This window comes from Trematomus bernacchii, unplaced genomic scaffold (assembly GCF_902827165.1).
Source record: "Trematomus bernacchii unplaced genomic scaffold, fTreBer1.1, whole genome shotgun sequence".
Lineage (NCBI taxonomy): Eukaryota > Metazoa > Chordata > Actinopteri > Perciformes > Nototheniidae > Trematomus > Trematomus bernacchii.
This window is the reverse complement of record NW_022987686.1, coordinates 93,043-114,520: the sequence shown is the minus strand read 5'-3', so window position 1 is coordinate 114,520 and position 21,478 is coordinate 93,043. Positions and strand designations below refer to the sequence as shown.

At 44.3% G+C, this 21,478-nt stretch overlaps 1 protein-coding gene across 1 annotated transcript; it reads right to left on the bottom strand.

Annotated features, from left to right (window-relative positions):
- Nucleotides 1-22: 22 nt before the first annotated feature.
- acin1b (apoptotic chromatin condensation inducer 1b) lies at nucleotides 23-21,271 on the bottom strand. The gene is given in 18 exon segments (XM_034136840.1): nucleotides 23-1,467; nucleotides 2,166-2,257; nucleotides 2,500-2,842; nucleotides 3,633-3,740; nucleotides 5,212-5,319; nucleotides 5,849-5,994; nucleotides 6,129-6,312; nucleotides 6,984-7,130; nucleotides 7,665-7,810; nucleotides 8,469-8,514; nucleotides 13,785-13,905; nucleotides 17,048-17,130; nucleotides 17,234-18,781; nucleotides 18,783-18,992; nucleotides 19,390-19,463; nucleotides 19,756-19,867; nucleotides 20,027-20,092; nucleotides 21,100-21,271. Coding segments are annotated over 18 exon segments (4,011 nt in total). The 5' UTR covers nucleotides 21,235-21,271; the 3' UTR covers nucleotides 23-1,125.
- Nucleotides 21,272-21,478: the final 207 nt, after the last annotated feature.

The following is a 21,478-nucleotide window of genomic DNA, read 5'->3' as shown; positions in this document are numbered from 1 at the left end:
GCAAACACATCCACACACAGGCTGAAAACCAATTTAAATTTATTATTTTTTTTAATTCTCAGTACATTCAGTACTTGCAAGGAAGGGAAAAAAGCAACAAAATCTTAACATTCAGAACTAAAAACATAAAATTAAAAATATTAAAATTGTAACCATTACTCTATTAGAAGGAAAACTATGTGTACCTCCTCTTTAAATATATTTATGATTGAATGGTCAGAGGAGGGATTTTCTGACGTCAGTGCAGGGAATCAGCTTCCTGTAATTATTACAGAATAAACCTCGACAACTATTTCATACTCTTCCCTCCTCGGCTGCATAAACATCAAAAGACAAACTGGGGCACGTCCTCCAGAATCACCACAACAAATAACATCTCTTCCTATCGCACGCGTTGCTAGGTTACAGTGTTGAGACTTCAGTCGCATCTTCGTGGGAGATGAAGGTTATTACTCGCACAAACATCACCTGCGGTAACCCACAACAACCGTCACAAGGATGAAAAAAATTAACATGATGTCTAAAACATTAACAAAACAAATCCTAGTCGTATACTTAAAAAAAATAAAGCAGAATATCTCAGTGCTGAAGAGTAGAACTGATCCTAGAAAATATCTGAAGGTCGGGGATCTATTTTGGACTTGTTTTATTACAGGGCTCTGAGGAGGAAGGAACTGTGCGCCCGCAGAACTAAAATAAAGAGGCGGGCTCCCAAACCGCTGAGGCGAGCCAAAGAAATAAAAGAAACCCGTTCTCTATGATTTTTTCTTACACACAGGAGAGGAGGAACGCTGCTCTCTCCTGACTCGCTTCTGGAAGACAGAGAGAACAGAATAAGAGCTAGACTAACCGTCGATCTAAACGTTTTTCTGTGGACCAAGTGGTGGTGAGCGGTGCGGTGGGGGGGGAGGGTGAAATGGCAGAAGTGTGTGGAAGACAACGCTGGCGTCATAGTGGACGAATTAAAGCTCGGCGGGGCGGGTAGCGAGCAGCAGACACGAGTCCCGAACGTTAGAAAAATAGACAGATGAATCTCCGAGTGGAACCCCTTCCTGTCTGCCGTGTCCCTAGCACCCTCGTCCCTCTCTCTCTCTCTGTTTATCTCTCCCTGCAGCCGCTCTGCGTTCAGCGGCGTCTATCCCTGGGGTTGCTACGGCTACGGGAGCGGCGTCCTGCCCCGGCGCCTACAGAGGGTCGTGGGGGGGGTCGGTTGCTGCCGTCCCGCTTCCTGTCGGGCTCCCTGTCTCGGCCGCGCTCCCTCTCTCTCTCTGCTCCTCGCCCGGCCGCTCCGACGCTCGCCACCACCGCCACCGCAGCCGCGCCGCCATCTTTCTCCCGAGCCTTCAGCCGCTCCTTCAGCCGCTCCCTCTCCTCCTCCGCCTTCTTCTCCAGCTCCTCCTGCCGCTCCTTGCGCCGTTGTTCGCGCTCCTTTTGCCGCTCGGTGCGCTCCTGAATCCTATGTGCCGCCTGGTGGAGGCAAAGCAGAATGTATTAAATAAAAAATACAGAGAATTGAACAAGTGTGTTTATGAAGCAGTGTTAATTTTGGCAGCTATTTTTGATTTAGTCTTTAGACGAAAATGGTTATTAGTTTTAGTCGATATAAAATCATTACATTTTAGTCAACTTTTCGTCAAAATGTTTTCTCTCTTTAAACTAATTCAGTTAGGCAAATACAGGTATCTGAAATTGGAATCAAGGTGACAGCATCAAGTGTTGAAATTCGTAAAGCAACATTTCACTCTCTTAACACTTTACTTTTAACGGTACTACTACTCTTAAAAATCTGTGTGTAGGCCGCTGCAGAGTGTCTGTTAGGCCCCGCCCCCCGCACACAGAGAGGGAGAGTTAGGCCCCGCCCCCCGCACACAGAGAGAGTTAGGCCCCGCCCCCCACACACAGAGAGAGAGAGGGCGAGAGTTAGGCCCCGCCCCCTGCACACAGAGAGAGAGAGAGGGAGAGAGAGAGAGTTGGGGGAAAATACCCTGAATTTTGAATGTCCGATAGTCCACCATTAACACTAGTCTCGTCTCGTCAACGAAAACTAAATATATATTTCGTCATAGTTTTTTAGTCATGTAAAAAAGGTCGTTGACGAACATTTTTCGTCATAGTTTTGGTTGACGAAATGAACACTGCTATGAAGAAGGGAGTGAGAGACCAACCTGCTCCTCAGAGAGGGGAAGCCAGTAGATACACGGCGCTGCTTTGGTCTTCAGGAACAAGTCGTCCAGCAGCTTTGCAGGAGGCTCGTCTCCTTTGGTACAAAACAGAGAAAGGTCAGATTCTAGGAAAACCAATGAATTAGTTTTTACTTTAAACCTGCTAATCTTGCCTAATTGTGAAAGCAACCACTGGGTATTCATCCATATATTTACTGTATTTGTCAGCCGGCTTTATGTAAATATTCCCAATACTTTTCATTCACTTTTATTCTACTAGGTGTAGTGATCATTTGGATTGTATACTAGTGTTCTTGAGGTCCCAGTGAAGTGTTACCCTTCTTCTCCGTCTTCCTCTCCTTGCTCTTGGCCCTCTCCCTCCTCCTCCTCTCTCTGGATCGAGAGCGGGGTCTGTCCTCTCCCGGCCGGGCGAACTCCCGGACCTTATCCCGGTCCCATTCCCGCTCGCCACGGGCTCGTTCCCGGCGCTCCATCTCTCTCTGCCGCTCCACCCACAGCTCCCGCACTCCCCCCATGCCACGGTCCCACTCTGGGTTCTGTTCCCGCTCATGGTCTCGCTCAGGCATCAGGGGGGGCAGCCGGCTCGGAGGAGCACTTTGGGGGGCGACAGCGTGGGGCTTCTCCCTCTCTGGCTTCAGGATGCCTTTGTGAATGTCCATCTGCAGAAAACACACAAGTTAGGATGGGACATTTTAAGTGTGTGGAGAACATTGAGGGACAAATTAAAGTCAATTCAAACAAAAAAAGTGAATTCAAATGGATATAAAAGGCACCAACATGTATGACCCAAAGATACTTAACTACTTTATTGGTTTTAACAGTAGGCCAACATGGTAGATGAGGTGATACCGCCTGCAGCGTTAACTTAGCATTTAGCATATTGTGGATCAGAAATGATTCCATGGACAAAAATCCCTGTTGCATAGTATTTCATTCTGCATGTATTTTACTGTAGAGCGCACTAGTTGCTAATTTGACACAGCATATACTACTCATATAATCTTGTTTGAAATAGCCTGGATAGTAAACTATTTCTCCCCTCCAATAACTGAGACTGATTCCTTTCATTTTGCTCAGTTTAAACACAGGGGTAAAGAGAGAAAATGGGATTTATAGTAGGGCTGTGCAATTAATCGTATTTTAATCTCGATTATGAGATTATGAAAACAACGTAATCGAAAAAAAAAACGATTATTTAGCTGCATTCCCTTTCGCAATGATGCTTTCAATTTGTCTTGCGTTATACATCCTGCCCACCCCCCCCCCCCTAAAAGCCCTCTCAGCCAGGTTGTGTTGCGACTTGCAGTCTGTTTAATAAATCCATATCAACACGTTACAAGGGAAGCTTTAGTTGCCGTGTCTTTATTCTCCGGTCAGCTCTAGCGTTCAGTCAGATTCTACTGACTCGTCAAGCCGGAGCCTCTTAGCTACTTTCTAGGCGTTATTTACCTCATCCTGCTCACAGAAGTCGACGTTGAGGACCTTGGGATTGCTGGAAGGCCATTTGACCCCGTGGAGGGCGGCTCTGGTGGCGACCGCCTCCTCTGTGGTACCGTACTGTGAAGACAAGAGGGAAAAGGTTATCAGGCTGAAAATGATTTAAAAGTTTAAGCAAACACAGTTCTAAAAATAGACTTCTGAAGAAACACAGAGGTGAGGATAGGGAACAAGAATCACTTAAATGCTTCTGTTGATTCCTGAGCTCATATATGCCTTTCTGTCATAACACACATTCACTGAGGGATTTTATATCCATTCTTAGCGGTATACTCCAGCAGAATAGCAGGAAGCAAGATGTAATCCACCGTGCACAACACTCCAACCCTCAGGTACTGACACCAAGCATATTCTATAACAACAGGGTTCCTGCAGGTTTCGCCTACTCAAATTTAAGACTTTTTAAGACCTTTTTAAGACCACTTTGAATAGAATTTAAGACCTATTTCACGGCAAGAAAGTATGAAGGAAAATTGCGATGAAAGAAGAAATACGTCCCATAATTACTTACAAAGTAAATGTAAAGGCATAACAGTACAGCACTGTGTTAGCGTGTTAGACAAAAAGTGTGTCTGTGTGTGTTAGGGTGTGCAATTAATCATATTTTAATCGCAATTACGATTTTGGCCTGCCACAATTACGAAATTATTTTGCTTTGCTAGGTTGTGACAGTGCACTACAACATATTTGATCCAATTAATTTTAGTCTAATTTATTTTTATTTATCATATTTATACATGTTTAATAGCTTGTGGAAGTGCACTCCAAAATATTTGTTGATCTTGTTTATTGGTATTTATTATTTTGATATTATTTATTTAAATGGATAATTTATTTAATTTATTTTTGTATTGGTTTTGCAGTTGAATTATAGGTTCAGGGTAATCAACAGTTAAAAAGATACTGTTCAAATTATTATTTGTTTTAAATAATTAACACATTAGCAAAACAAACGCTAATTTCTTTTGCAAAAGGTGCAGCGGGCTTCAAACACGTTCCCCTCCACTGGTTTCAACCAAGCACTAAATTCGATGTTTTCCAACCAAATACGGTTGAACTTACACTTCCCCATATTTATTTTTAAGTAGATTCTAAGATACATGAGTTTCTGACTGCCGCTAGCTGAAGCTTGCTTGCTAGGTTACTAGCTGGGTGTTCTCCGATAAGGGGCCGGGGGAAACAATGTTAGTGATTACTGGTTCCATGTTGATTTATTTCAATACAAATTGTTGGGGGGAACTGAAAGGCTCTCACCGTACTGGTTACTTTGCAGCCCGGACATTTCCCCCAAAACACATTTAGACGCGATCTCAACACAGAAGTACCTTTCAAATCCGATCATTTTTAAGACCTTCTAAATCATATTTAAGACCTTTCTTATTTTTTTGGTCATATTTAAGACCTTTTTAAGGCCTTAAATTCAGATTATCAAATTTAAGACTTTTTAAGACCCCGCGGGAACCCTGAACAAACACAGGTTAAAAACAAGGGTTTTCACTCGATATAAAGATATCAATGTGTCTGTACTCACTGTGACGAAGCAGTGAGACTTGATCTTGTCGATCCAGAAGCCGTCTTCCAGCACGCTGCCGGTCCTGTTCAGCAGCTCTTTGAGTTGGCCCAGGGTGAAGGGTCGCACCTATGGGATACACAAGGGGCATGACTCAATCTTCATCATCATCAGTAACAGGCGATCAGTTTGTGTAGAGCAAAGAGAAACAAGAGCTGAGCAGAGATGACCAAGTTGTGCAGCAGGATATTAGGATATATGGAGAAATGCATGTTAACACACACACACACACTTTACAGTACATTTTTTCCTGAGATGTGTGATGCAGGGTGGCATTTTCTATCCGTCTTTGATCCAAGTTTAGCTTATATGACGCAAGAAATCTGCAAATGCTGTCATTAAATGTGTAATGTCTGTTTAGTCATGAACTCAAGGTGATACTTTGCTGCAGCCGTAATACCTGGGTGAGCGCTTCTGACTCTAATTATGGGAGTGATGTGGTCACCACTGTCATCATCGCAGAATGCCTCATTCATAAAACACGTGGGATTGGTAATGCTAGATTTTTCTGTAACTATTTCCTTACACACAACTGTAGTTTGTGGCGAAAAGCTAAAAAGAATAAAAGACTGTAATGTCACGCGGTAACCAAACCCACCAGGTTGGTCACATGGATGATTTTTGAGACTTTGCCCTGAGGCGGTGAGGGTTGCCTGGTCGTGCGGACGGGGTCGTCAATGGTGACGGAAACGCCTGACTTCTGTTGACTGATGGAGCGACGCACCAGGCTGTCGCTAGGGGTCACTGAGGGAAACAGGAGAAGAGGGGGATGGGTCAAATCAAACTGTCATTTACCCAAAAAAGTACAATGAGTCGAGCCAGAGGGATGGTGGAAGCAGGGAGGTGCCAAAGAATCAAAGTTAACAGGGAGGCTTCACCTTTCTTTTCGTCTCCTTCAATCTTGACAGATATCTGGGTTTCCATGGCTTCCTCCGAAACGCTGTTATTCCTTTTGTCTCTGGAAGTCCTGCGCTGTTTCTCTTTCTCCGTTTTCTCCACCTCCTCCTCCTCCTCCTCCTCCTCGTTTGTCTGTCCGTTTTCCTGAGCGTCTCCTGGGACAACCTGGGGAGGAAAATGAGTTTTAGACAAATGTCAAAAACATCATTTCTCAAGCTGTTTTTTCCAAATAGAAATTGGCTCAATCACGACTGGATGTGACATGCACACACGGAAACATGAAGTTTAGTTTTAGTAGGTTTACATAGGTTCAGGGTATATGCAGGAATCCTGAAGTCAAATGTAAGACCTTTTTTAAGACCCTTTCCATACATTCATCGCCACTTGGAGTTTTAACCGGTTACATTGGCGACACACTTTACCTCACATTGATTATATACAGTATTGATTGTCCTTCCTCCTTATCTTCCAACCATTTGGACGCAAACTTGTATTTCCCCATAACCATGTTGTTTAACAACCGGCGTAAACGGGACTTCGCGCGCTATCAAGCAGTGAGCGTGCGATGTCCTGTTCAGAGGACGTCAAATCCAACGGGATGCCATAAATAAACTACACAGAATCACACTACACACCTACGCAATGATTACATTCAGGCACACTGTAGAATACAACCTCTTTGGACAATTTATATACTTATTGAAAACAAGCTACAAAATGTAATACCTTGGAAAATGCCCTTTAATACTTTTTAATAGCCTTAATTTTCGCTAAATTGATTTATTAACTTGTAATACTTGTTAAGACCCCGCGGACACCCTGAGGTTTAATCTGACCTGTGTGACGGTGCGTCTGATCTTGAGGCCCTTGTCCTGGTCCCCCGTGCTGGGGTCCGGGCTCTCCTCGTCCCCGGACATCTGCAGCTCCTCTGGGTGCAGCTCCACCACCGCCTCCTCCTTCACTCTGATGTCAGGGATCAACGACTGAAGGTCACAGACGGAGAAGACGGGACAAGAAAGGAAAGAAAAATCATCATGGTGGAATTTTTTTTAAGAGGATCTGTACCAAACAGATATTTTGGTACACACAATTTATAGGTTGCGACTTCTCTGCAGCACCACAATCCATACATTTAGAATCACATTTACACATGATTTGGACCGTTACATTTGAAATAACTGTTGATTAATTGTGCAGCCCTAATATTTTAATCACATCTACCGCACAGAAAGAAAAGATGGATAGCTGTCTTTTGTAAATCATGTGCAATTGATTGTTTAAATGAAATCCTCAAACATTTTCCCAGCTTACTCTAGATGTTCTTTCTATTCATCACATTACTCACTTGAGTTTCAAAACATTAACACAGCTGGGAGGAAATCTTGTGATTAGGGGAAAGTGTAACTATGCTGTCTGAGTGAGCGCGATTCATTTTAAAAGCTTATTTTGATCCGTTAAAGAGAAATTCATCTAATTTATTATGCAGTCTTCCCCACGCCTCGGTCTCGGTGCTGTACCTTCAGAGAGTCGGTGGTGATGCTGATGGATGGTTTCTTGGTGGTGACGGCCGAGCTGGAGCCCCATCGCCTCTTCCTCCCCGCTGCCGTCCCCGACTCACAGTCGCCTGCTCCTCCATCTGTGGCGGGTGGAGACGTCTTGCTGCCTGCAGGAGAGAAAAACATTTAGCGGATGATTGATCATTCGCTTTACAGATCTTCAGTGACAGGTTACTGCACGCTCATAGCCTGGAAGAAGAAAGGATTGCTTAAATACTTTAACCCGAATCGTTTTATGGCAGCGACTCATTTGAGTTTTGGGGGCTTATATGTGGAACTGTGCGATACGTTCCCCAATATTGGTTCATTTGAAACACTATTCAACATGTAAAACACGTTGTTAATGTTTTGTGCACATTAGCTTATTTGAACTATGGGTACAGTACAGTATGCAGTGAGAACATTACAAACCTTGCAGCAGGTAAATATAGAAACTTTGGACAACATGACTAGCCATAATCATGAAGAGGGTCCTAGCTTATTAAAGTAGCAGGAAATACTGTAGCTTGGGGGATATTTTTACATGTTGTGTCCCAAACCAGACATCACTGTTAATCACAGAGCATGATGCACCAGCATTTTGTAAGATAGGATAACACTGCTTCCTTTTTCTCCTTTCGAAATTTGACATTTTAAGTAAAAAAACACTCTGCATTTTTACAATTTTGCACAAGGGTGATAAACACTTAGAATAGGATATTTTCTTTTACATTCTTGTTCCTGTAGTTTCTCATGTAGCACTAAAGAGGTAACTGGTATACTCACTGGTCAGGGATATCTTACGGGCAGGGAAAGCCTTCTGATTGGTGCCCTGGAAAGAGAGAGACGGAGAGAACATACAGAAACCCCAAGGGTGCGGGGCGAGATGAGAACCGAGGGTCAAAAACGCAAACGGGCAACAACAGAGAGGAGGTGAAACAGGAAAAGTGGAGGAGGGGGTGGGGGTTGGGGGGGGGGGGGGGGGGGTGGGGGTTTAAAGGCCTGGAGGCTCCAACTCTACCACATTATGTATGGAGAGAGTTTTGGGTCGATACAGAGACTCCAGACACGTTTCCGCCTTCCACCTCTGCTCAAAGACTCGGAGATCAATCATTACGGTACTCCCTGTGAGTGTGTGAGAGACTCTAAAGACACAGCATGCATTAGCACACAAGTTGGCCTGTATGAAACTTAAACTGGGTCATATCTCCGAGCGGTCAAGTCATTACAACATAATGTCTGACGGGTGTGTTTGAGTGGATTAGGTAACTTTGCAACATTCCTGTGTGGGGTGATTTCTATATTACCTGCCCATGTGAGTGAATGTTAACCTTTCTGGAATGCATCTGTTTGATTTGTTTAACCTCCCAGCTCGATAACAGTTATGGAGCTAATCACTACCCATTTGGGAAGAACTTCTAGCTAGTCTTTCCATAATAAAAATCCAAACCAGAGAGATTCTAAAAGTGTATTTCTAATTTGTTTAATAGCCTTTCATGAGCTGATAATATTCTGCAAACCTGGTAAATAACTTGTAATGAATGAAGCAAAAAGTGAAGATGGACCTTAAGGGTGATTACAGCTGGGGGCCCATGTACTGGGGCTCAGATTAAATCCCCTCCATCTCAATACTGTCACTCTCAAAAGGAACGCTCATCTGGCCCAAAGAATGATGATGCACATTAAAAGACCAAGACCCAAAAAGCTAATCCCATGTGAGGTTGCAATATTATGTTTTGTATAGGGTTACTGGTCCAAATGCATATATATATTGTTAGTGCTGATGAGTTCTGTGGAGCAGAGGTGGAGAAACGCGTGTTGGAGACTCAAAGATCTGTCAGCAGGACGTTGGATACTGCAGTTCCTCTAAAAGATGTACCATATTTAACAACACACACCTGTAGACCTGCAGTGTATGACATGTGAATGTTTAAAAATACCAAAATAAAACTGCAGTAAATAAACACTAAATTTCAAGAAGAAAAAATATTCCTCTTATTTACAAAAAAGATGTAGAGGAAAGAGATGTTCTAATTGTTTGTGTTTACAGTTAATACTTAAAAAAAAAGTGTATACATTTTAAATATAGGAATAATCACAAGTGATTTCCTGGTACCATTTGACACCTGATTCCTTACTGGCTCGACTATGGCCCAACCGCACGACAGTGTGTACTGTATCTAGGCAACAAGGATCCAATCAGAGATGGCAGGGCGAGTGAGGGCGGGGCTCGATTTGAGTGTGCAGATTAGCCACCAGGCAGGAAGTGATCACTGGACTTTTGTTCTTGAATGGGGCTGGGGAGGACTTTTGTCGAGGGGCAGCTGATCAAAGAGTCACGTTTCAGTCTTTAGGGGAACAAAGAGTTTCAAATTGATGGATTCGGACGGGGGGGGACGGGGACGGGGGGGGGCATTCTTTGTTAAAGTCCATGATATGGGAGGTACAAAAAAATCCATTGTATGATGCTTGAGTTTATAGTCTTTCATTGTCCATGTTCTCTAATATACAGCCATTGTGAGGGAAAAGTTCCGTTGAGTTTTAATCGGTTCATGAGGTCTCCATACAGAAAGGGCTTCGCTGCAGCAGGGTTTGGCACATTGACAGCACATGTAAAATAAAAAGTGGAAAAAATAATCCAGAAGAATGTCTCTTTGTTACATTTTAATCCAGGTACGAAGGCAAAATAAGAGCGTTCTATGGACAACATCTTGAGTACCTTTGCTAGCATGGATGCTCAGCACTCAGAAATCACACATGATGTAGCGGGCAAGTTTTGGGTGTAGGGAAGAGATCGATTCGGGAAAAATGAACTGCAGTCACGTATCTGGAAGTCACATTTGAGTTCCCTGACACCAGGCTGCAGAGAAAGGGAGTTGATGATTTGTTCATTCGCTGTTATTTGGATGATCAAAGTCACTTGCTGCATAACTGTGTGAGGCACCGTGTCCTTTGCACAGTGTCCTTTGAAAGTCTCTGTAACAGTTCAGGTAACATCTCTCTTTTCATTGCTGATTTCATGCAGGATAAGTAATTGAAGTCTCTTTTAAAAGGCTGGCCAGCTTGTCAAGGCAGAGGATGGTTGTTAGCCTCACAAACTCAACCAACAGTAGAGTGAGTAATAATCCTTTGTGGTCTAATCCACAACATTTTCCAGGAAAAAGTCCCATAAATCATCATTTCCAAGCAGATTATTTCAGTTGCAGTGTGTGGTCAAGTTTTAAACCCCTCACAGGGATAGTTTAACAGTCATGCCTTAATCACGGCGTGGGTTACTGCAGGCGTTCTCAGTCCAAAGTCATTACTCCACCCCGCAAGCAGAGGGCAGTGTTGGATTACAGGTAGAGGATAAAAACAAATCTGGAGAGCTGAAGATTTTGTCTGAGTTGCATCTGGCTTCTGAAGGACGGAGGCGTGGCAGATGGAGGACAACACTTTGAAGATGTGTTTATCCTCAAAAAAGGCCGATGGGAAAAGCGATACAGAGCGTTTGACACCATCATTCATCATCACCGCCGAACAGCGCAGCGCAGTCCAGTCCGGTTCTGAGGCTGTGCTACCATGGCAACTATGTGCTGCGGCAGTTACCATGGCTGCTGCTTGTCTGGTGCTCCAGTTCCTGCTGGCTCAGCACGTCTCCGTGGAGATACAGTGCAGGCTTTACTCTGTGCCATGGGGGTTGCAGACTCTGGGCCTAATTCAGGTGCCAGCGACGCACTTGGGCTTAGCGGGACAGGAGTTGTAGGAGTAGGAGGTGTGGAGGAGGTGTTGGTGGTGGTGGTGGTGGTAGTAGTAGTACGCAGCAGGTACCATTAGGGGCAATGGAAGAGGCATGGGCACCTTCATAACAAAGCAATCAATGGGGTTTTAAACAGCAATCACACCATAAATATATATAGTGAGAGAGAGAGAGATAGAAGCGTTCATGATGGGATACAGAGGTATAAGATGGAAGGTAAGGGGATAAAGAGGGGAGAGTGAAGAGGGAGGCAGTGTGAGAGGAGCAAGCCAGAGTTGAAAACAGGGTGAAAGGAACAGCAGAAACAAGCCCTGATGCATCTCTACACACACTGTCAGGGCCATTACTCATGCAAACCCAAGGGGGGAATAAAACCTACAAACAGGCATGCTGATAAGGAAGTCAAATCAAAAATGTAAATGAGGCACTCAAGACCTCCGTGCCTGTAATGTGAAGTAATTTAATGGTTTTGGGAATCTGGTTTCAAAAAGCATAAGAAGGAGAGGCACATCTAACATCAACAGTAGCTTCTAGAAGGGTAAAGATTAACTGGTATGTTTTGATAATGTAATCTTAGATATGACTACATTGATACAAAGCTAACCCGACAACCACTTTAGGTTTTTTCTCTAGAACTGTCTATTGGGGCTTTCACACCAACGCGGTTCCAGGGCCGGTTCGGAGCTAGAGCCTGAAAAGCACCGGTTTTTCCTGTTCACACCGCAGCGGAGCAGCCTCTAAGCTCCTGAATCCGGTTCGTTTCAAGCACCAAAAAATTGTCGGTCTCGAAGCAAGAACCGCATACGTCACGCTTACGTCGGAGGGGGGCGAGATTAACCTGAGATAACAGTTAAGGCGAGTACGGCAAATAAAAGTTGTAACAAGCAGTAGTGCTGAGCAAAGTGACTAGAACGCAACCACACACTTGTTAAAAAAACAAACACTTATAAAGTCAGGCAACACTAACCAGGCTTCTTGTGATTCTGTTTATTTGTACCTTACTTTGACCATCCGTTCGCTGTTATTGATCATTGTGGAGAGCAGGCAGACGTTTTGTTTGTTATTATAGCAGCTATCGGATGGAATCAATACATGGGCTGCACAGGTTGTCATGTCCGACTATCACAAGTAGAATCATAATGAAAAATACGCCGGTAAAATGTGCCTGTAGAAAACGGCTTATGCCACAATAGGATAGCAACAACAAGTAGTCAAGATAGTCAGTTTAGCTTCGGTTGCTATGCTAACATCACCCATGTTATACCAGAGAAACTTTCATAACAGCGTTGTGATGCCAAACAGCGTCAATTCAGACTGACACACATTCACTTAAGGGGAACTGGGGATATGTATCAGCTGCTTGTGTGACAGTCAGACAGTGAATACTTTAGAGCCGTGTGAGCTAACCCGGAGCTAACGGGAGAATAAACTCCCGTGGAAGAGCAGCCAGCACTGCAGCGGTCGGTAAATGCCGCTGAAACACATTAATAAACAATGAACCACGGCACTCTGGAGAAAAGTATAAGGTTGGAGAAGTAGTTATTTAATTTAATCTGGCTTCGTATGATTAAAAGCAACACGATCATCATGAGCGGTGTGAACAAAACGGGGGCTGAAAAGAAAAACCGGTTCCGAACCAGAAGAGCTCTAGCACGGAGCTAGAACGGGAATCGCGTTGGTGTGAAAGCCCTATATTAGAGCCGCATAGTGCAAACATTTCCAGATACAACACAGGCTCAATGTTTGACCACCGATTCTAAACATCGATCGCTAAACGGCTTCGTGTGTCAGGGCTTTGAGTTTAATGCTTTTCTAACTCACTTCCTCCCTCTATAACACATACAGACTGAAGGAAGCATGCTTTTTCTGCAGCGAGATGTTTAATTTGACCAAAGCACCTCCTGCATTCCAGCGACATCAACACTAAACATCCCTCTCCAGACAGAAAAGGCAAGTGTGTGAGAGATCATCTAAGTTATGATATGTTAGTTGCATTTAACCAAAATGGAGGGGGGTTAGTTCATTTCTATTTACCCCAGGACCCAACTCCAACTCAACCCTTGTTTGTTCACATATGAGCATTTGAAAAAACGTTAAAGTGAGTAATCTTAAAGCCATTTAAGAGGTTAAAAAGATGCAGAAAGTGTATAAAGAGCCAGAATCGGGAGGATACAAACTCAAAGGAATTTGTGGTTTTAAAAACATTGGGGTTGTGTTGGTTTCAAGCGACCCCTCTTAGCTTATGCTGCCAACTACACATGCTTTTATATGAATGAGGATGCAGGTTAGTGGGAGACAGTGGGAGACAGAGTGGAGACCCGGGTACCCCCCCCCCCCCTCCCCCACCCTCTGAGTGGCCTTACCTCCTCCAGGCGACCCTCGCTGCTCTCCGCCTCGGCCCCGGAGGGCGGCTGCTGGGCCATGGAGCTCTCGGGGTCCGGCAGCACCTCCGTCACGGCGGCCGCGCTGGGCTCCGACACCTCCCTGCAGGAAGAGGAGGCGGTTGGGGTGAGGAGGAGGGAGAAAAACGCAAACAATGGTTTCCTTGTGCTGTGGTATCAAAAAAGCCTGTAATTTTTGGTAATAATCAATTATTTTGGTGGTTATTTAAGTCCTTTTTCAAGCAAAGAATACCTCAAATAGCCGAATTTCACTCCGTTTAATGATTATAAATTCTAATATGTTATGGTGTTGGCCAGTCAAAAAAAGCAATGCGATGGCATAAAACGGATCTTTAGGATTAGGGCCTTGTAGTGGGCAATTTCTGACATTTAAAAGAAAACAATCATTAAAGAAACGTCAGCAGATGACAAGTTAAAAACAAACACGGTTGCTCTAATGGAAGAAAATCCACACATAGACAAGAAAGACTGCCTTGAAGCTGAGCTCTCGAGACCAGCCAACCTGAAAGAACGAGTGTGAGAGGAGGCGAAATGATGAGTAGGACCAGACAGGGGAAAACACTGAGTAGAGTCAGAGGAAGAGTGCCAGTGATCTGGGTCACTCCTGCTATGAATAACTCCCCAGTTAACTGACACCCAGGGTCCCAAACACTCCTCAAGGTCCAAGATAAACACTCACAGCGGACTCCAGTGTGTGTGGGCTTCATCTGATCCCCGCTGGGTCATTAATGAAACGACTGCCAATACAAGTCATCTATGCTATGTAGTCACTATGAGTCAGACCTCACACAGCCAAAAGCTTCCTCAAGTGTTTTTATCGCTGTTATCTAAGGGAGAAAAACAAGTGGAAGTCATCATTATATTTTTAGCTACACCATCAACCTCCATGTGATGACACAGAAACCGCGGCAGCACCCTGTAGGTGTGCTGCCTCCAGCATCCTTCTCTGTTGTTTGATTTGTTACATGATGCTCTGAATTTCATAGTTTCACATAAAAAGGAAGTAATTATTACATTTTGTGTATCAGACAAACACATTTTTGGTAGGGATAGTGTATTTTTCCCATCCTCCTCGCCATGCTGGCTCCCCTGTATTTGCCCTAAGAGGTGTGGATGCCAGTGTGTGTGTGTCTTTGGGGCAAGGCCAGACACACCTGCACCAGGCCATAAAGGGAGACAGATGTCAACTAGAAATACAATCCCTCAGGATCAGGAGAGCAGAAAAGGCCAGGCTGCTGTGATGAAAAGATCTGTCTTTGTTTGAAATAAATCCCTTTTATGCCTTTTGTATTCATATGATTAGACTGGAATAAGGAAGCATGTTGAAAGTACAGCTTGATCCTGAGGAACAATATCACAATGGATCACAAATTAAAAGGCACTGCTTCTGGTTTAACTTCTCAAAAACTTGACAAAATGTGACATTAGGTGAGGTACGACCCGACGCACAAATTCATATGTATGGTACTGCAACAGAAATACTCAAATCATATCTGCAACAACAAACTGGTTTCATAAAGCTGACTTAAATATTGTCACCGGTCAAAACAGACTCCCAGGGGACTGGACTGTGAATGCTGGTGCCAGCTGGGAGAATTATTATCACACCATAAGGGTCCATTCACACTCACTGTACAGCGAACAGATGTCTACTTTAATGATCTCCCTTGACAACAGTTAGATCATTAACAGCTACAGCCACACAAACCCAAAAATAAAAAAATATCACATGGGCTAAACAACAAGATGCATGTATATTGTGGCCCATAAATGATTCTTAATTGACAACAAAATCATCATTAAAGAAAATACATATTCTTCAATTATCAAAAAATACCATTAGCTACCGCCATGTTGAGGTCAAGAAAACAGAAGGTGGAGAAATCACAGTCCGCATGCCTCTCGTCACTACACCATGAAATCTGAGCCCATTATTTATTAATCAATGTGCTTTTCCAATGTGAAGCTATTTTAGGTGGAGAAAGGAGACCCCCTACCCTACCCAGAAAAAAATCCCTGCGCTTTCATTCAACAAAAGGCTGTTACCGGTGGTCTCACCCCCGGTGCTCCTCACATGGGCGAACATGCACACTCATAACCAGGCCAATATGAACTGATGACATGATATTTAACCAGCATGAAGGAGCTGCTAGGCTAACCAGCATCGCAAAGTACAGCCGGGATCCCGGTAGATCGCGACATGCTAACACCGGCTAATGTACCCCCATCGTTTTCTGTATTCAGGAGGTAAAGGTACTAAAGCCTTGAGTCGCCCTCTGCCTCACTCTTACCCGTTTTTGTTGCCTTCGGACAACATTACGACCGGCCTTGAAAGGGAACCCCCGGGGAAGACAGAAAATGACACTCTGCCGCTGGAGGCTATTCCGGTCAGGCGTGGGTGGAAAAAGGTGACGAAGAATTTAAACAATCCGGTCTCGATTTTCTCTGCTGCTTATTAGCCGTGCACTGCGTCGGTATCAAGGATGCAATGCATGCATGACGGCCATGTTGGCTAGCGAGAGCAGTGTCAAGTCTCCTCGAGAGAGAAGAAGAATGTCTTCCGGTAGAAGATTACCAAAATAAAAGCTCTGTTAGCTTCTCGGCTAAAACGTGTCGCACTCGGTAAAGAAGTGTTGAATAAGCAAGGGCGTAAACTGAATGGAAAAGGGTTTAACGGTTACACGAAGAATACAACCAGAGAAAGCGGAGAAGGACCTTTCTCAAAGCAACATTAGAAGCAGGTTGTGGGGCTGCCGCAGTGAATGCCTGACAAGAAATACAACCTGCTTTAATAGAGTGTGAGGGAGAAAGCAGTGGGAGTTTAAAAAAAAAAAAGAGTCCAGTTTAAGAAATGTTGAAAGCATCCTGAAAGCTCTGACCAATGTTTTATATTGAAACAGGCGTTTATTTTACCTTTAATGCCAATATAGTCCTTTCATAGTCAAGGACCAAAATAACACATATTCAAGTAAAACTGCAAGTTGTTAGTACACAAGTTAATATAATTTAAAAAAAGCAGAATTTATTAAACTATACATCATTTTTGATAAAAACAAAGAGAGCCTCCAGAAAAATGAATGCCACATCACATAGAAAGCAATATTTTGGTTCATGAAAACAAACACTATAGTTTTATTTTTTGTACACCAGTAAGCCACACATGATCGGAAAAATGAATTCCCTTTTTCATTAAGATTAACTGTATTTCATCGATGGTTACTGACCTTGTTGAAACGTGTTGTTTCTCTGCCCCTTTACTAAGGTTAGTCTTCTTCTCCTCCTCTGCTTTATGTCCTTGGTTTGGCTTCTGTAAAAACATAACAATGATGAAGGCAGGGTTTTCAATAAAATGCACACAGGAAAGCTGAAATAATGTTAAGAAGAACAACACATTTAATTTGCTCACTGACCTTCAGCTGTCTGGCAGGGCCGGTTTTGACCCCGGAGGAGGAGGAGGAGGATTGTGACGAGTGTGAAGAGGATTCGGAGTCTGATGAGGAACCTGAGTCTTGGGCCTCAGTCACAGCCACCCTGCCTTTGTAGACTGTCTCCTGTTTCTTCTCCTTCTCCTTTTGCAGTTTCTCCTCTCTTATCTTCTCCTCTTCCTGGTGTTTCCTCTCCTTCTCCTTTTGCAGTTTCTCCTCTCTTATCTTCTCCTCCTCCTGGCGTTTTCTCTCCTTCTCCTTTTGCAGTTTCTCCTCTCTTATCTTCTCCTCCTCCTGGTGTTTCCTCTCCTTCTCCTTTTGCAGTTTCTCCTCTCTTATCTTCTCCTCCTGGTGTTTCCTCTCCTTCTCCTTTTGCAGTTTCTCCTCTCTTATCTTCTCCTCTTCCTGGTGTTTCCTCTCCTTCTCCTTCTGCAGTTTCTCCTCTCTTATCTTCTCCTCCTCCTGGTGTTTCCTCTCCTTCTCCTTCTGCAGTTTCTCCTCTCTTATCTTCTCCTCTTCCTGGCGTTTCCTCTCCTTCTCCTCTTCCTGGCGCTTTCGCTCTTTTTCACGCTGCTTCTCCTCCTCTTCCAGGCGCTTCTTCTCCTCTTCCAGGCGTTTCCTCTCTTCTTCCAGGCGTTCCCTCTCTATCTCCTGCTCTTGTATCTTCATTCTTTCTCTCTCCTGCTTCTGCTGTTGTTCTCTCTCTTTCTCCTCCTTCAGGCGCCTTTCTTCCTCCACGTCTCTGTTCTCTTGGAGCCTCTTTCTCTCCAATCTTTTCAGCGGAGAATCACCAAAACTGGCAAACCCGGCAGTGGAGTGTGCCGCCGCCTCTCCTGACAGATCCACAGCGGAGGTGGCCTCTGCTGCACGGAAAGCCCCCTCAGAGTCCATCCTGTGTGCGAGCAGAGAGAGGGGCCCGGGCCTTCGCTTCATAGAAGGCTCCGGACTGCTGGAACGAGAGCTCGAGTCAGAGTCTTGCCTCTGCATGGTGGAAGGTGGGAAAGACGGCCCCCTGGGACCACGTGAAGCCTCGGGCCTATCTCCTTCCTGGTCCTCTGTGTCTGGTGGGCTCTGTTTGGGAGTGTCAGGTAGGGGAAACAGGTCAGGGGGGGGAGAGGGAGGAGGGGTGGGGTGGCGCAGTTGCATTGGTGTGTGGTGTACCTGTGGTGGTGGGATGTGCTGGGGAGGCTGGAGCTTGCGTTTGGATCTGGCAACTGTTGACGGGAAGCTGGGAGGCATCTGCTGCGGCTGGGGCGGCGCTCTGTTTCCCCTCCGCGCCCCGCCGGGACCGGGCCCCCAATCCTCATCATCCTCGCTCTCGTCATCACTGTCGTCATCATCGCTGTCCTCGCGAGCCTGACTCCCCCCTGAGACTCCAGCTGATCGGCTGAGGTGGAGGACGGGGTGCGCGGATCCCGGTTCGCTCGGTGCGGTGCCCTCCTTCTCCTGGGCTCGCGGCACGGCGGGGGGCAGCCCCTGGCGGTCGGGCTGGCCCAGGACGCGCACCGACAGGGAGGCTACGGCGCGGGGGGGGAGACGGGGCCGGGGGCTCCTTGTGTCCCTGGTGAAAGGTGGCTCGCTGCATCCTAGCACCTGGAGCCTCGAGGAACTCCTGGGGGGGGAGGGTAGGACCCGGGCCCATGTCGGGGACGCACGCCATCATCCCGTGAACCATCCCTGCATCTCCTCCTCCTCTCTCCTCTGCCCGGGGCAATAAGGGCTTGGGGGGTATGGAGCGATTCTTCTGGGCAAAAATATTTGAGTCAGACTGACAGATTGAACACAATTTATTTTGCCTTTTCTACTTGTGTCAGGTAAATATGTTTCTGTTGGAGTTACTTGGAGTACGGGCACACATTATCATTCTTACTAACTCGTTGTGTTTTTAATACTGACGTTCAATATCATCTCTGTCTCTATCAACTAAACAAATTAAAATAAGTGAAATCCAAGATGACAATATTTGTTCTATCTTCTCATTAACATGTTCCAAGCAAGGGGAAGTCTTTGCCAAGTGTATGATTACAAAAGTTAGATTTTCAAAACATTAACTAAAAAAAACGTTACAATGTGAAGCTTTGTGTGTTCTTCGGGATAAATCCTTTCCTCATTTGACAATTCAACACTTGGAGGTCACTGACCTTGTCACTGACATAGGAGGAGCTGTCATTGTCCTCCGAATGGTCTTCATCCTCCTCCTGCACGGCTGAGCTTTCTGTCAGAGGGACACAACACGAGGCAGGGGTTAAAGGTCAGCCTCAGTGTGAGGATTAATGGCACACACCCCCACGGTTGCTAAACCAAGACAACTTTTGAATGAGTCAGGATGAGAAATGAAATCATCTTCATTGGATCTTTGTGTAACACATTTAGAAGTACAGAAGTGTTTGACAATATAAAGTATTGCTGTAAGAGAAAGAGTGCGTGGGGAATATGACCAGTGTTCATGTGACAGAGAATGTGTTTATCGTCTGATTTGTGATTGTGTATGTTTATGTTGATGTTACCGTCTACTGCTTCGTCCTGCTGGGCCTCTCTCTCCAGCCTCTCGTGAAGGAGCTCCTGCTGTTTAGCCAGGTACTGTTTTATGAAGCTATTCTGGCTCATCTCCTCACCAATCTACAACACAATAACATACATAAAACATCCGGTTATTATTTACACTGTTCTAATAATTGTTTGTCTTAGAAGGGACTATGCAATGGCTTGATCTCTGAGTTATACTCTTGAACAGAGCTAAAATTGCCTACACATTAAAATATTAACATCTATTCTTACCTGCGAGTTGGGCTGCAGCCCACTGTGAGAGGAGGACGACTTCTGAAGATTTTCAAGCATCAGAGCCTGCAGGGAATAAAGACGTGGGATTATTAAAAGGTTAAATACTGTATCATGAGCTTCAGTTTCTGTTTGTATTTAACTTGGCAATCAAGTTTTAGATTTTATTGTAAAACTCATACATTTTAGGTTGTTTATTTGCGAGTGAGTTGCTACCTTGGTCATTTCTACCCTCTAAAGTTTATTTGTAATGTATCTGGTCACTTGATACTGTTAATATATCTTAGTTTTATTGAACTGATTACTTATGTGAAATTTAAACAATTTAAGAAAGTATATTGAAAGGTTATTAAATAGTTGAAAATAATGTAGGTCTATGTTTTATTTGTTATGCCATAATTAAAACGGTGGAGATACAAACAAATCCAGAGCAAACCTACACCTTTAATATGGACAATACAATTGATAAATATAACAGAACAGTTAACCTGGTAAATAAAAGTATACCCATAATACTCTATTAGACCCATATTACACAAATTTAACACCCATCTTACACTGTTATTACACCAATGTTACACAGTCAGAGACTGTCAAATGAATCCATTAAAGGGTTAAACCTATGGTTGTTTATGGGCTGGATATATTGTGCAAAACAACACTGTTGTATAAAAAATAAATAACTTCAAACTAAATGGTGAAGCACGTAAAATGTTGTTTACATGGCGAAGCGCGCCCCCGACAAACTCACACACGAAGCGCATGCACGCTCATGTACTGTACACTATGTGCGGCTGCTTACACTCAGTTTAGGCCTCGACTTGACAGGTGCACAGTTCAACTGTGTGCAACACGGTGCACTAAGTGAACTAACGCATGTATTGTGAACTCAGTCGGTTGGATAGTTTCCTGGTACTGTCAGTTACAAATAACCGAAAACAGAAACTGGTGTTCATGTGTATTACCGTGTGTTAGACGGTTTATTTATTCCCGCTTCTGAAGCCTTAACCCCCACCATCTCTACTGAACTTAGATAGACTCGACAGGCTGCCATAACACAAGTGAAAACTCACCCCTTTCAGTCGCTTAATGAGCGCATTTTTCTGTCCGCTCTTGGGCAGGTTTCTTTGCTCCAAAGCAGCTTTTAAATCCGCAACCCGGAGCGATTGTAGAGGTTTTCCATCCAGCGTAATATCTTCGTCCGCCATTTTGCTCCCCTCCGCTTGTCTAAACTCCAACAAGCGTCGCTACGGCTGCTGTTCGGCGTCACCGTTCGGCAGTTTCCGTTAACACTCGGATTTTTCCGAATCATAACAGAACCGTTGGAAGAAGAATTGTGCCAACTGCCAATTTAAGTCCATAAACACATTCATGCAATAATGACAAATCAAGACAGATAATATATTATTCTGAAGTGGACTCATTTGCATAAAAAGTACTTTTGTTCTTTTA